Raw genomic sequence first — 17,182 nt, forward strand, 5'->3', positions numbered from 1 at the left:
AAAATCGTTGAAAATTTGGTGTTTTTAAGTTGGAACTTGAACCACAACAGGTGTTCACATGTAAATATTTAAAAATATTTTGTGTGTAGTCATTCGGATTATTTTCCTATGCGCCCAGGAAACTTCGAATTGCGCAGTGCCGCCGAGAGCCATTACGGGCCCGGGGGTAAAATGAATTTTTACGGGCCCGGCCCCCTGAGTTGTCTTTTCTTTTCTTTTATTGGCCCATTAATGTATGTTTTCTTTATTTATACGGGCCCCCTAGGACTTTGGGTCCGGGGTAACACACCTCCTTAACCCCCCTTGTCGGCGGGGTGTGTTTGCATTTTGTGTTAACGTGTTGTGACAAAGTGCGCTATAAGCATTGAGTGCGCCCTCCTCAGCAAATGTTACAATATGGCTTTAAGATAGAAATTAATCATTTTGATTTCTGGCTCTTGTCAAAAAACTAGCATTCCACAAGACAATTTTGAGTCGATACTCTTTGGGTATAATCTAAGAGTTATGTCAATCTTTTTATATATATTTTTTTTTTTTGCTTTTTCAACCAGTAGCTCCCGTCTATTTTCGATCTAGGAAATGATCAAGTTGGGCAAAGCAGTATTTTCTTTCCCCCTAATTATGAATGCAAATCCCAAATTATACTATCTTTACACTTGAAATTGGACATTAATTTTATATTTTTAAGCAACAATGGTCATAATGTTATCATACTTTTGTTTGTATCACAAAATCCTTGTTTTATTTCTAAAATGTAAAATGTTGCATGCAGCAACTTAACAAAAAAGGGCATTTCGTGATCCACAGCATCATCCCCCACTTTTGTCAAAAAAAGTTGCGATTTTTATACAACTAGAAACCTCTGGATACATAATGTTTATCTACAAAAAATTTCTTGCAGATTAATTCCTTTAGCAAAGATATCGTGAAATTTGAATTTCGTTCTGGTTTACCAGAACGAAATTACAACACATTGTCTATGGAGCAGTGTAATACACATAATCATGCATAACACACAAACGCAAAATCGGAATCAACTGAAATTTTGGGAATAAGCTTTTTTTTTTCGTGGATAGCTACTGAAAAAAGAGCAGGCTAGGATCACGAAATACTCCTTTAATCATTTGGCAATATTTAGATAATAAAATGGTTGATGAAAACGATGTGCCACTCTGGGGTGCCACTCACAGATTCATGCAGGTGGCAATGTTTAAGTGTTTGCACTTTGCAGGGGTGTGTTAATGTGTGCAGTGCACTAATGTGCTGGGGTGTACAAATGTTGTGTGTTGTTTAGCAAGGGGGGGCAGGCTCCCCCAGAAGTCCCCCGCCCCTGCAGGCTACCCTGATATTTGCCCCCCGAAAGATCCCTCGGCCCTAGCGCCCTTTTAAAAAGTCATAGCTGCAACACTGCTGCATGCTGTAAAGTAGAATGCATGTGTACTGTGTAACATCTGCCATGTTAGCTTATTTGTTTAGCCCTCTGCAGATTTTAAGCAAATATGTGTCATTTTTATTTACACTACAACATTTTTAAAAATGATTACATATTTTTTTTGTACTACTATTTCTTTGAAATAATACGGACCTGTAATAAATTTTGATTCATGTGTAAGCATAAAGAGTATGTTTATAATTGTATGATAATTACAATAAAAGTTTCTATGAAACATGATTTTGATAAAAAGAACTTTGTTTTTACTAGAATTTTTGTGCTCAAGTTTGAATTGCAAATAATGATGAGTAGGAGGAGAGCGTGGCTCAGTGGTTAGATTTCTCTCATTTGGGGGGATCCTTCATGTAATTATTTTGGCACATTAGGTCCAGGGTTCGATTCCTGCTGCTCGAAAACATGCTGAGATACTTATGGGTTTAATTGGCAACTTCTGTAGATTAAATTTATAACTTCCGCTTTCCCCATGGTGCATTTAGAGTTAGGTATATGAGCCATGAGGGAATTCCGTTCTTGGGAGGGGACGTGAAGCTGTTGTTCCCATGTACTGAAGAACCATACCTGTTAGTACATGTGGCTATCCATCAATTTAAAAATCAAAAAAGTGTGAATAAGAACAACACCCTGGGGAAGTTCACACACCTCACAACGCAAAAATTAACTAAATGAAAATTGCACTTTTACGCTAATTTAAAGCTATAATGTATGATTTCCATCAAATTTGAATTTTGTTGTTATTTCTGTATTCAAAATGCTGTAATATCTGCCAGAAAGGGTTTCTTTCCAAAGCAGAAATAACAAGGTAAAGTGAAAGAAGCCCTGGTCATTTTGGCTGTTTATAAGTTCTATGGGGCACGTAATGTCAGAATTATGACTGTATGACAAAATTGCTCTGTTCATCGACCAACACAACAAATTTGGCTGATTCTACCGTATTTAGGTATAAGTTGGGACATGTGTAAATGTTACAAATAAGCCAAAAAATCAGGTTTGAAAAAATTAACCAATTCCATATTTGATAAGATTGTACATTATGCATTCAGGCCACGAAAAAAAAAAAGTTCTATGGGCGGATGGACCTTTCAAGCAATTCGGTCGGTCATTTTCTTTTGCAAATGACCCCCAAAATATAAATATTTTACAATATGTGGGCATACCAAGAAAAAACATTTGGTTCTGATATTTTCAAAATTTGGGTCGGCATTCATTTTACAGGAAAAATTTGTTTCCCAAATCTGGGTCGGTCAGGCCCGTAAAATAGAGTTTTCTTTTTTCATCGCCTTAATACTCAATAAAAAAACACGAAAACCAGAAACACTCAAATTTTTAGTTGTTGATGTGGAAACATGTTCATTTCTCCTTCAATCACAAGCATAAAATGTAAATTTACAACATAGTTTTAAACAGGACATATTTAATTTTACAAGTTACACTACAACAAACTCACTAGTACTTATCATTATGCCACTTGCTATGTGACCATGTATATACACTGTACAAAACATTATCTACAAAGTGGTATAGCCTATGTGGCCAAAACCTGGTTATTTACAAAACTGAAATTAGAGCCTATGTGACCAAAATTTATTCCTGAAGACTTGAAATGGCACATTATTTTTATGTTGAACAAAATTTGACAGTATCTTTAAAGCTAATGCAATGGGCTATTCCTGTTGACATCCATACACCCCCATGGAAGACATTCCCTTAATCTTCCACACAGGGAGTGTGAATTTTAAATGAGGTGACTTGAATGAGTGACAAAAGGAGACACTTTTGGGCAGGGTCGTAAATGGAGAAATAGCCAAAAACCTGCCCGGGGTGATTTTTTCACAATTTGGGCTTGTTGCGAATTTGTCATGTTATTAATGTTAAAAATATTGTCTGATAGATAGTCTCAGACCGGAATATAAATGGCATCTTGTATTTTTTGAGACATTTTCACAAGGTAATTCCTACTCTCAACATTGTCAAAAATATTTTTAAAGGCCAATATCTCAATTTCCAATTTTATAATACCATAACTTACAAACTCAATATCTTTGCTTAGGAGTGTCCAATTTCATTGGGGAAAACGGCGTTGAGGAGCAAAATAAATCTATATTTAAGATATGTAAAAACCTCAAAATTGATAACCTGCCCAAAAGTGTCTCCTTTTGACATGACACGTCACATTTTCTTCCATAGGGGTTAAATAGATGTCAACTGGAATAATCAAATGAACTGTATTCTACGAAAATTAGTGCCCAGACGTCCCCAGACGATATAAATAATGTTCTTGTGGATATTTTTCATGAAAAAAAGATGCAGCAATTTTGACTCGATTTCTTGCAAGGGAGTTGACAAGGGCATTAATTACAGTAATGAGGAATACATCATTGCATCTTCAACTGGTAACATCAGGCTTGTATGAGATCGAGTATAAATGGATATTGAGCTATGGTTTGTTCGGCTTATGATAAATAATAATAGCATAAACACGACTGCACGCATACCATTCTATATCAATACACGATGTTACAAGTCATTTTTTTTTGCCAATTGTAAGCCAAACAAACTATAACTTCAGAACATATCTTGCAAATGTATCACCCAACACTTAAGTACACAGCAAATAAACATGCATTGTAATGTAAAATATAACAGACTGATGAGGCAGATGATATGGTGTACACAAAGCACTTGCAACTGTTCAAATATAGTTTTCTCACCTTTTTATTGCATTTTTTATCACAAGTTATACCTCACCTAGTTGCCCATACCTTTTGGAAAATAAATTTCCTTGAATACCTTACCTTTCTCAATTTATTTGCAAGCGGTTGCAGTAATTAACATATGCTAACAAAAGAAGATTTGTCTCTGCAGAAAATTGGTAAAACAAACACCCATACAGCATGTAAATTTTAAAGTCAGAATAAAGGTAACGCATTTAATATGTGCACCAAGAAAAAAAAAGAAGAAACAAAACACTTTCTTTTAAAGGAAGGTGACCTGATATATTTGGAAAATCAAATTCTTTAAAACTTACCTATAACATAAAATGTCATCCCTTTCAAACATTCATGCAAAAAGAACATGTAAATGCTCCTTGTAAATGTGACTAATTCCTTGAATTACTGACATTTTATACAGCGTGATTTTGGTAGTCTACAGTGTTTTTATTAATGATAATCATCATGATCATGTAATAAATTGATATCAAATGAGATCCTATTTTTTCTCATTAACATATTGAAATTAGGAGTTCCAAATCGGTGTATTTCCGAAGATATGATCAAAAAACTGTTGAATTAGTCTAAAATATGGTATACCATATTTGAGACTAATTCTACTGTTTTTTATGATTTCTCAGGAAATATACCAATTTGGAACGCACAATTTCAGCATGTTAATGAGAAAAATATGAGCTTTCACCTGATACCAAAATCAGCATTTTGATGGGGTAAAGTGAGGGGATGAGGTTGTCAATCAGGTTACCCACCTTTAAATTGAAAAAAAAGAACACCACAAAGCCTGGACACCAGAAAAAAAAAGCAAATTAAATCTTAAAACCGACATGCATATCCGTCTGAGACAAACCCTTTTTTGTTTTAGCAAACAGTACATTTAAGAAAATTAAACTGGCAATTATATTGAATACAAGTATTAAAAAACATTCACTAGAATAATGTATTACAAATTTATAACGAGATTATTTCAAATTGGTAAAATGAAACATGGAAGTACTGGTTCACATCATAGGAACAAATCAAAAACTTTGACGATGTCCTAAAAACGTTCGTTAGGAAGCTGACCCCCTCCCTGAAATGTAAATATGAAACATTGAAAATGCCAATCAACTTTGATAGATATTTTAACTACTCTTTTACAAACATAATCAGATGTTTTGACCCCCCCCCCCCCTAACTAAAGGATTTACGTTTATAAGATGTCATCAAACTTTTAATTTGTTCCATTATAGAGCACTTTCAGAATTGGATAACCCAGTTTCATTTAAAGAAGAAGCCGCCCAACCAGAGCAGTTCTTCTGGGGTGAACCAAATTCAGAAAATGAAATATCCTTGACCATTTTAAGAAAATGTTACCAAATGAATGAACTTGGCCTGGCATTAGCTAAGTCACTTGTCACTGTTAAAATTTGATAGCCAGGCAGGTTTGGTTCAACCAAGAACTGTTCTGGTGGGGCTGATCAGCAGTGTGTATTTATGATACCATTAGCTTGGTTCCATGTGTATGAGAACTTGAGAAGAGTTCAAATACAAAATTATATAATATACTGAGTGGGGTTTATGGGTATCAATTTGTCACTGATTAATTTGATAACCAGGCAGGTTTGGTTCAACCCAGAACTGTTCTGGTGGGGCTGATCAGCAGTGTGTATTTATGATACCATTAGCTTGGTTCCATGTGTATGAGAACTTTAAAGAGTTCAAATGCAAAATGATATAATATACTGAGTGGGGTTTATGGGTATCAATTTGGAACCGTCCAATATGAAGAAAAACAACTTAACAGTTACTGAAAAAAAAGACACAATTTATCCCACTTTAAAAGCCACTATCTAATTGAATACATGTTTTTTTCTTAGTAATTAATGACCTTGGAAACTTGGTTTTAATAGTTTTATTGACAACTTACCCATTTCAAGATATCATGAAAAAGATTCAATTTGACGGACCCAACAGATTTTCCAGCAAAGCAATTTGAATACATGTACTTTTTCAAAATCTATTTAACTGGGGTAAATTTATGAAATAAGCTCAATAAAGTCAGGCACCTATTACCACGGCTTTGAAATGATTGCTGAATCCAGTACTATAAAAGTGGAAATTTTCACGCTACATTTATTTTCGCTCTTTTAGCGTTTCAAGCAGCTACCTCGAAAATAATATGCACAAATAATTTCCTTTTCTATACAGTTCAATGTATGGACACTCAGAATTGTGAATTTATTGTGAAAAATAAGTGAAACAGTTCAAAGTTGGTAAAGCGTTAAAAATTACAAGCGCGAAAATTTCCAATTTCATAGTATTGAGTATTCCATTGTTATCAAGCCAGAACACAGTGAAAGTGAATAGAAATGGAAATTAAAATAGTTCTGTTCACTAAAATGGAAAACTTGTTAAGTAATACAATGCAAAAACACTTCTTTTGTTATACTTTAACACCATACCAATTTTCAATAAATCTCTATGCTATGAAAATATATCAAGTTATTTCAATTATTAACTCAAACTTGACACTTTTTTATCTTCTGCAAATATTCCTGTGGTAAAACTACAGCAATAATTCCTATTCAAATCTATACACCCCCTATGGAAGACTACCTGAATGGGGTGACTCCATTTGAAATCTACCCCCCCCCCCCACCCCATTTGTGAGATTAAGGTCATGTCTTCCATAGAGGTGGGAGGGTATGGATTTCAACTTGAATGGCCTTATGCAAATATTCCTGTGATAAAACTACGGTAATTCAACGTCTCTTATTGAGGATTTGATCCATAATTGAAATTAAAAGTAATAAAATGTAAATAAAGTGCAGAAAATTTGTTACATCTGAGCCAATATCTATTAACAATAAAATGGCGCAAATGAAATATATCACTATTCAAAGTATTTTAAAATGAAATAGAAAATTAAAATAAAATATCTTGTCAACAACATGTATTATTTTAATCAATTTAGTGCATGTAATGAAAAAAAAGTTTAACAAAAACAAAATAATTGAATAGGTTTGAGGTTAATGTCATTTATCTTGAAATGAAAGAAAAAGTGTTTTAAATAATCTTCATTTCATGAACCGTGGTGAACTTACACATCATGCATCTTACTTCTATGCATCTTACACCTGTCTCTGACAAGCATTGAGCTCATATCATTTGGGGCCATTTAAACCAAAACGTTACAATTGCAAATTAACAGGTGTTCCAAACCCATTTATCACTGTATGACCATTCTGAGGCACCTGCCACCTTAGTTGAGTAAGCGCATTTGGACCCTTGTATATTTGGCTTTCAATACATTACCACTGTTTGTGAGTAACCATTTGTGACACAATCAATTGGAACAAGTATTAATGTTGACCAATTTCAATATTGATATTTGTTCATTATTCATTCCAACTTGAAAGTGCTTAAGTCAGAGATGCCAGTCAGTATTGTCAAAAATTCCTGAAATGGCAAAAAAATTCCTGAAAAATGTTCTTTGCCCATACATTTGTACAGGATCATCCAAGTAAAATGTCCTGAAATCAGGAAATTTCCTGAAGACTGGCAACACTGTTAAGTATGGTCCAAACCCATTAAAATGTAACTCCTGGTAAGACCTGGTTTCTGATGTAAATGTTCTCTATTAAGTTTAAAAACAAAATAAATAAATATAAGAACATACAATCTGTTTTTATCAAAACTTTATAGAAATCAAAATTATCAACATTAGGCTCAATTGCTCTTGACTGTGTCACATTCAGGTCTATTTTTGCAACTTATGCTTCCGTCAATTGCAAGCCCGGCTACCAGGGACCCGGGCACTGTAGACACAATACCCGGGACTGTCACCCTGAAATTACCAGAAAGTACGTCCCCGGTACCCGGGACTGTACCCGGGATGTACAATCAGTCGTCCCGGTAGCGGGGCCATGATACCGTTATGTAGATGACGTTGAAACCCGGCTGGCATGGGCGGAGACAGTACCGGGGGTTTCACCCACAATTTGTGGACAATACCCGGGGCATAGCGGGGATTATTACAATTGCCTTTGGTAATCTCCCCCGCTACGTCCCGGGTCCCTGGTAGCCGGGCTTGCAATTGACGGAAGCATTACAAGAGAGCAATCACACTTTCCTTTTGCTCACAAACTTGCAGGTTCAACTTTTTAAATGTTACTATTCCTGGGACCAATATTCTTCCTAGCATATGCAGTACTGTATTTAACTCTTTGGATTTCCCAATCTTGATAAATTATCCAAGCTACTTTTTGGCTCGCACAACACTAAATTACAACAGTGAAATTATTCAGACACATTTTGTAACACATTTTATAGAGTTACGATTAGTCCCCCTTTGACAGTAGCCAACAGAAGTGAAAGAGGTGGTTGCAATGGGTGTCTTAGACTTGCATTCTGACGGTTCTTCCCATAGTCTAAACAGATGGGGTACCAATTGGCAAAGTCCAGCGCCATCTGTTAAATAAAGGTCAATCGTTCCAAGAAGAACGCGAGATGAAAATGCTACACCCACTAAGCAAGTACCAGAAAAAGTGTATTTTTCAAAGCGCATCCATGAAATCTTTTGCGTTAACACAAACTTACATGCAACGTCGCCTGTATCTTGAGTAGTTAGACTCCGGCCATAGAACTATTCACTTGGAAGTTCATTTGTTAAGATTTAGTTCAGATTCTGACATTTTCTTGACTATTTCTTGACTTTTCTTAACTATTTCTTTACAATTTAAATAAGTTAAGGAAAGTTAAGAAATACTCAAGAAAATGTCTGAATCCTGAATAAATCTGAACAAATGAATTTCTTTGTGATTGGCCCATAAACATGCCAGAATTCTCATTGCATAAAAAGTACAGAGATTTTGCCTGTTGGGGCACCATCAGCTTATCATTAGGCTATGGCCCTCCCATAAGGGCAATTGTCCCAGACACTCTGTTTCACGGAGACTATACTGAAAGAATACTAAGATTCCAACGATATAGTTCTTTCAGGGACACCCTAAAGTTGCCAAGATATGATCCATGCAGGCAACTTTGAAAACTGAGGTATTATTATCATCAACTTATCTGTACTGCTGGGCTATTCCAGTTGAAATCCATACAGCCCTCTATGGAAGACATGACCTTAATCTCCCATATAGGCGGTACAGATTTCACATGGAGTCAGGTGACCACATTTGAAACTCACCCTCCCTGTATGGGAGATTATGGTCATGTCTTCCACAGAGGGTGTATGGATTCAACTGGAATAGCCCAATGCTGAACTCCTTACATCCTTGGCTACAAAAATATCTTTTAAATTGCTTTTTTTTTCCTGAAATATTTTATTGTCTTTTGCTCCCTATTATTGCCTATATCTTAATTTCACTATTGCCACCTTTAGCCTGATTAGATCAGATTCAGGGTGCTATTGCAGATAGGAACTTTCTGTGCAAAAAAAAAAATGGGCAGGAAAAATCTTGTATGTGCTTTTGGCCCCTGAACATGTTTAAAACAAAACTGCCAACAGGTTACATAAGAGGTTTTGATTTAATCATGTTCAGGGGCCAAGGCAGGAAAAAAACTTTTATGTGCTTTTGGTCCCTGAACATGTTTAAAACAAAACTACAAATAGGTTAAATTAGAGGTTTTGCTTTAAACATGATCAGGGGCCAATAACAGGAGGTTTTTCCTGCCCAACAACGATTTAAAATATTCTAATGGGCGATTCATTACCTGGGCATTTTACAACTGCCAATGCGGATATGTCCTCTTTCCTTTTTTACGATACAGATTATGAAACTATACAAACACATGACATATAGGACTAATACAATGAGGTACTCTTCTTTTTTTATCACAAAAAACACATTTATACAATAAATACTTAGTACATTTTCTCCTCTTCTATACACACTGCGGCAGTATTCACAAAAGGGAACTAAATGGCATTAAGAACACCCTACTCATTTTAAAACTGACTGCAAGCTGTATGACCTGTTTGTAGAGGCATGCCTCTCTTTACACGGGGCTGATGCTGATGCTCACCTCCAAGGAATACTCTCATGGGTATCCAAGATATCTAAACAACAAACATGTATTACTAATGTATTGAAAATGGGTCTCATACTGGAGAGCTCCTGCTTCTTTGATAACATGATTTGCTGCCATCATTAAAAAATTATCTGAAAATTTTATTTAGTACCCTTTTGAAAATACTGCCAATATGCAGGGGTACCAATGTGCGTGTGACATTAGAGCAAAAGTCATCAGCCAATCATATTGTGCAACAATGTCACACATGGCGAACAGCAACTGAACCTGGTTGATGATGTTGCTTCTATGATATTACCAAGTTGCACTCAGTCTAACTGGTGACCTTGGTCACATAAATAATAGCCCTCTGCAAACAAAAATCATAATTTTACAATGACAAAATTTTAAAAAATGACCCAAATGTCGAACATTTCAGCAGCATTGGAAACTTTCTATACAAAAAAAACATTGAGGATAAAATAATGGCACGTAAAAGTAGTATGCTGAACTTTACTGTCAGCCATCTTAAAGCTGTACTTTTCCCACACATGTGCCATGACATTTCAGACTTGTTACTTGAGAAAGTATACTTCTGCATGGGTTCAAAGTTTGGGACCTCTAGTAATGCACAGGGACACAATTTCTGTAATTCCTTTGTTAACTACCAGCAAATACTTTTTTAGGGGAGAGAGTGGACTGGATCAACAACTTCTTTTCAAGTAAAAAGACAGTAATACAAATACTACATGGTTAGAGGAGAAATATGGCAAACTATTTTATCTGATGTACTTGCTGCGGGCCTATCACCCCAAACCCGGAGAGAGGGCGTTACTTTGGTTGATTCAAAATACAGATGAGTTGGGCTATTCCACTTGAAATCCACACCCCCCCCCCTATGGAAGACATGACGTTGTTGGGCCGGAAAAACGTCCTATGTAATTGTGGTCCCTGAAAATGTTTAAAACAAAACTGTCATAAGGTTACATAAGAGGTTTTCTTTAAACATGTTCAGGGGCCAATGACAATTAGGAGGTTTTTCCTGCCCAACGGCGATGATCTTAATATCATACACAGGTGGTGTCGATTTCAAATGAAGTCACCCCATATATATGAAATAAACACTCCCTGTGTAGAAGATAAAATGTCTTCCATGGGGGTGTAGGGATTTCAACTGGAATAGCCCAATTATATTTCAGTTACTAGTGATGGATAATTGCTATTTGACCAACAAACAAACGACATCTGGTGTTCAGCAGATGGCTACTTTGGAGACTGCTCAAACATTCTTCAACCACCTGCTGCCGAAAACTGCTGTTGACAGCCGCTGTAGCTGACAGTCAAGCACTGCCAGATATGCCCTTGCATCCCTTTCATCGGCTATCTCATCATTTGCGAGATGATTTTGGTCTATGGCGATTGCATACTGAATACAACAGCTGTTGAAGGTATAACAGTCATTACTATCCCTCGCTATCATGATGAGATAATCTTGCTTGCCTCCCTGACACCGCTGAGATATGCCCCCGTTACCGTCTGCGGGAAATGTCTGTTGGTTGCCTGTAAAAACAAAACCATATGAAACAATTCGCTATTAACATAACCCGACTTGGGATACTTCTCTACCAATGCAGCGCTGTAAAAAGCTTACATTGGATTATTCCAGATGAAATTCATACACCCCATATGCAAGACATGACCTTAATCTTCCACACAGGGAGTGTGAATTTCAAATGGGGTTACCTTAATGGGTGATTCCATTTGAAACCCACACCCCCTGTGTGGGAGATTAAGACTATGTCTTCCATAGGGGTGTATGGATTTTAACTGGAATAGTACATTTCATCTCTATTTTCCTCAGCTATCCTGAAGACACTTTGCCGCTTTCATACCGCCATTCCGCTTACGAGCATGACACACACGCATTGCAGACAAAAGAACACAATCAAGGCTCGTCATTGGCCGATACGTTGTGCCATTTGCCACAAGCAGCGTGAAAGTCTGACAGGGACATTACAACCTCTAGGCCTTCTCAAGTGGTCAGTATGTTCACCACAGGAATATTTGCAGGACACTACTTTCATCCTAAGTTTAATTGATGTATCAGCAACTTATCTGTACTATCGGGCATTTGTCCACATGTATTTTTTGACACTAATAACATATTGTTGTCTGTGTCACATACTGTTGTATCACAAAAGGCTGCCTTGTGTGATTTTTATTATCACTGTTGTATTTCATATAGTTATTTTATATATCAGCATGCTTCTTTCCTTCATGAATGGACATGAGGATGCAATAATGTAACAATACCTCAAAAAGAAATCTTACAGTGTATCTCATTAGGCTAATGAAAGTTTATTCTTAGTTTCCTGTCATCAGCCTGCATCACCTTTTCAATTTGACCAAAACTTTCATTATTTTCATAAAAAAGTTAAATATCTGACAATTGAGATGGAACTATAATCAAAACTGAAACTCTCAAAGTGTCTGACATCCCCTGCTGATCATATCAGCAGTTTTCTTAGTTGTAGTATTAGAGGATGTAGTAAATAATGGAAATTTAAGGATAACCACATCATGTTTCTATAGCGCAATTAAATTTCATTTCATTTTAATAAAAACAAATTCAAATCTTTTCTCAATCTGTTGCAAAAATGTCTGTATTAATGAACTAGGCATTATTAATACCTATTTTGAGATGTCTTTCATCAACAATATAGGTAATAGCCATATAAATGGAAGTTTTAACAATAAAGAAATTTTCCAAAATAATGAATAATGAAATCATGACCTCATATTTCGCTGAAAAAAATGTGATGGGAAACTAATCATTTCATTTCATTAGCCTTACATGACAATAATAAGAAAATCACAAAAGGCAGCCTTTTGAGAGTTAACAGTATGTGATACAGATGATGATATGTGAGTGTACACTACGAATGAGCCGTAAACTCAGCAAATTGTATTCTGAGATACAGTGCAAAATATGTGTGAAAGTCGTATTCATAGGTCTCTCAATTAGGCGCGACATGTTTCTCATTTGAAAGTGTTTAAACCAATCAATAATCCTATTGCTGAAGAGGATAATAACATACATATAGAATCATTAAATAGCTCTAGTCTTTGTATGCTTTGGCTAAATCCTGTTCAAGTGGTGGGTTACAATTGCATTGTATTTTGTCTAGGTATGTATAAACAATAAACAATGAGAGGACATTCCTGAACCTCGTTGACTTGGGGATGATTTGAAATGACCGCCAATTATGACTTTACTACCAGCAATATGGAAAAAGAGACACATGTAAAACCGAAAAAAGGGTACCATTTTGTTGAAGGAGCAGAGTTCAACAAACGATAACCCCGCTTCTGGATATCGTTTGAAGTCGAATGATATACTATTTTAAAGCTTATGATGTATATTTTCTAAACACGAAATAAAACATAAATTTACCGGGGGCCGAGTTTACGGCTGATTCGTCGTGTCCAGTCACATATATCAGCAGGTGTCCACACTTACCTCTCCTGCAAAGAAGATCTTTCCATCGACATCTTCAGCCATCGTGTCATAGGCTTCCCCACTGCCTCCCGTTGACATGAAGCTATATGCCATCCTTGCGTAAGGGTCCTTGTGCCACCTGGTGACAAAGTACTTGCTTGGTGAGGGCAGTTTCTGCAACAGGACAAGAGACAGAAGCACTTGGGTCAAATAAATTGGGTTGTGTGATAATTGAGACAATTATAGAGAAACACCTTCTATTCAATACATTTTTTTTGACATACACTTTGATGTGGGGGGTGTTAAGGGGTGGAGTGGGCAGGATAGGTGGGAGTGGGGAGAGGTTAGGGGTTAACCCAACCCCCCCATGAGTTGGTTTGCTAACTCAACTCCCAAAAGAAAATTTAACCCCCCCCCCCAAAAAAAACAAACAACCAACCAACCCAAAAAAGAAAATTTCAACTCCTAACCCCCTCCCCCAAAAGTGTAAAAAAGGAAATTGGCATGGTAAACATAAAATTTTGCCATTATTTTGGTCAAAAATCAAAATCAAAAACTGGCCTGGTAAACATAAAAAAATCACCTTCATTTTGGGCTAAATTAGTGTACAATAGAAAAATATTCATGTGCAATTATCACAGTAACACAGGATCAAAATAATGCCCAACAGGAATTTCTTTTTATCCCTAAAGACAACTGACCCTGATACGGCACTGAATGTAAAATACTCGGGGCCACACAAAAGGAATTTAACAAAGACCATGCTGGTTGACACCGATGTCAATATGGCCAATATGGACAACTTTTTCATAAATATGATTTCTAAACATATTTGATACCTACAAATTAGAATTAGGTGTATTTATGTACAAATATTGTCTTAATCAATTACAAAACTTGTTTAATAACTTCTTTATAAAACACTCTGATATCCATAGCTATCACACAAGAAACAGCAACAATTATAATCAAACAGAAATAAAAGCTTTTTAATGATCAAGCAGTCTCAGAACCACAGGCCCAATCCTGTGGAACTCCCTAAACGAAAATGTTAAAAAAGCTAAATCATTAGAAAACTTTCGAAAAAAATACAAACTGCATCTTTATCATCTTACAATGAATTCTTTGAGCAAGTTGCTTTTCTTCTTTTCTGTCTTCTAAAAGTGGGTGGTCAATGCTGGCCTTATTGGCCTTTCAATCATTCTCTCCACAATCCTTTTGTTTAATCTTTCTTTGTAGTAATGTATCTGATAAGTATTGGTTACATGATCAAGGGGAATGAGTCGGATGTCGCTAATAAGTTTTGAGATATTGGCAAAAACAGTGTTCAAAGTCTTTTGTTTTATACTGTTTTCAGCCATTGATAAATTGCTCATTACTCGGTAACCAGATGTCCGATTTTGATGGGGTTTGCATCAAAATGTAGCATTTGAAACGGCTAAAAAAATGATGCAAAAAACTTCTAATTGAAAATTGCCGACAAGTGACTCATTCCACTTGATCATGTCGCATTTGTCTTGTTTTTTTTATTGTGGAAATAAAGTTGAAGTTGAATGATTCTTTTCACTCACCTGTCCTGGAAATAGCCCCTTGATACACTCCATACATTTATCAATGATCTTGTCATCATCCAAATCTTTCAATTCATCCACTGCGTCTCCACTGATTACAGTCATAAGTACATTTGTGTTCTTGTTCTACAAACCATAAAAATACAACATTACAAACACTTTCGGTTGATATCTATGCAAATAATGCAAAATTGGGAACAAAACATCCTTGCCCTACATATTATGTATTTTGTGCTAAGTAAGATCATACATCATTGTTGGGCAGGAAAACCTCCTATATACTAGTAGCCCTTGAACATGTTTAAAACAAAACTGCCAAGAGGTTACATAGGAGGTTTTGCTTTAAACATGTTCAGGGACCAATTACACTCTACCAATACCAATGCAGTTTTGTAATGAACACCATGTTGGCCGAAAATGTGTGGCAAGTTGAAAAATGTAATATCCAATGGCCGATAATCTTGCACAAAGATGAGATAAGACGCAGGGAGTTCTGTTGTTGAAAGCTACCTCCGTTAGGCTCAGACAAAGTTAAAAACAATCGATTATCACAATTGAAAAACAAAACAAACAAAAACAATCAATTTAAATCAAGACCATTGAATTAGTTTACCTACAGTGCTCAATTTCAATCTACATATATATACACTACGCAAAAAAAGTTTCTTTTTGGTTAGGAAATTTACCCACTATTAAAATCTAGCGAATAATTTTGTACGGTTGCTAAATAATCACATGCGAGTGATTGTCCTGCGCATTTTGACACCTAAAACACTACTCTACGGCATTCCTGAGAAACGATATGAATGTTTAAGTAACACGAGGTCGAAAAATGAAAATTGCAAAAAGGCCTATTCAAGTTTTCAGCATAAAAGAACACAAAAAACAACAAACATGCAGATAAATTTTTTTGCTTAATTGCTGAGCACATTTCAGGCATCATACTGCCGCTTCCAACTTCACTTGAGATTAATCTCTTTTTTCTAAAAGTCTTTCAATACTTTGTGTGTCCACCGTTGGCTTCCCTTACAGCAGCCACGCGGCGGCTCATGCTCCTAATGAGGCGTCGAATGTTACCTTGCTCAACCCCGTTCCACTCGTTGATAACGATGCGACGCAATCCCACCAGAGTTGTATCTGCCTTTATCTTCTTGTTGACTCGTCGTCTCTTTTGCTGATCCCAAAGGTTTTCCAAGGGGTTAAGATCAGGGCTTCTGGAGGGCCACTCAAGTGTCTCAATTCCTTCTGGTTTCAGGAATGCAGCTGTAATCATGACCTGTTTTGAATCCCCTTTCCAAATCCATCTCTCAAAACGTAAATGTCTTAGTACCCACTCCCCTTTGTCTTTGATCATTCATCGGCACAATAAGCAAAGGATTATCCAACATGCATCAAGGAAAATGCTTTAGATTAAAATTGAATAGGCGGGAATAATGAAACCGTCTTGGATCAGTGAATCAGCTCTAAAGCCATTGAATAGGCTTCTTTGCAATTTTCATTTTTCGACCTCGTCTTACTTAAACATTCATAACTTTTCTCAGGGGTGTCATAGGGTAGTGATTGAGGTGTCAAAATGCGCAGGACAATCTCCCGCATGCGATTATTTAGCACACGTACAAAATTGGTCGCTAGATTTTAATAGTGGGTAAATTTTTTTGCGTAGTTTATGTGTGTAAATTGCGAATTCATTCGCCCAGAGAATTTATGAAACTTTGGAAACTTGAAATAGCCCATTTTGGCTAGATTCTATAATAAGTACACCACCAACAAGAAGCTCTTTATTTTTTGAACAATGCAGAGTTTTAAAAGAATCGGAAAAGTGTCATACAGAAGCATTGCCATATTTTAAACAGTTAGCAGAAAATGAGTGCAAAGGGTGTCTGACACGTCTGTAGTACAGAAGTGCTCCCCTATGTTTAACAGTGTGTAC

General features: G+C 36.2%; 1 protein-coding gene across 1 annotated transcript in view; it reads right to left on the reverse strand.

Annotated features, from left to right (window-relative positions):
- Window positions 1-5,344: 5,344 nt before the first annotated feature.
- LOC140162741 (lysine-specific histone demethylase 2-like) overlaps window positions 5,345-17,182 on the reverse strand; it is a 34,241-nt gene continuing 22,403 nt past the window's right edge. The window contains exons 15-17 of the mRNA XM_072186029.1: window positions 15,253-15,378; window positions 13,703-13,855; window positions 5,345-11,742 (exon numbers count right to left, since the gene is read on the reverse strand). Of these exons, the coding sequence (XP_072042130.1) occupies window positions 11,659-11,742; window positions 13,703-13,855; window positions 15,253-15,378 (363 nt within the window). The 3' untranslated portion in view covers window positions 5,345-11,658. The remainder of the gene's footprint in view (window positions 11,743-13,702; window positions 13,856-15,252; window positions 15,379-17,182) is intronic.

Source organism: Amphiura filiformis, chromosome 10, assembly GCF_039555335.1.
Source record: "Amphiura filiformis chromosome 10, Afil_fr2py, whole genome shotgun sequence".
Classification (NCBI taxonomy): Eukaryota; Metazoa; Echinodermata; class Ophiuroidea; order Amphilepidida; family Amphiuridae; genus Amphiura; species Amphiura filiformis.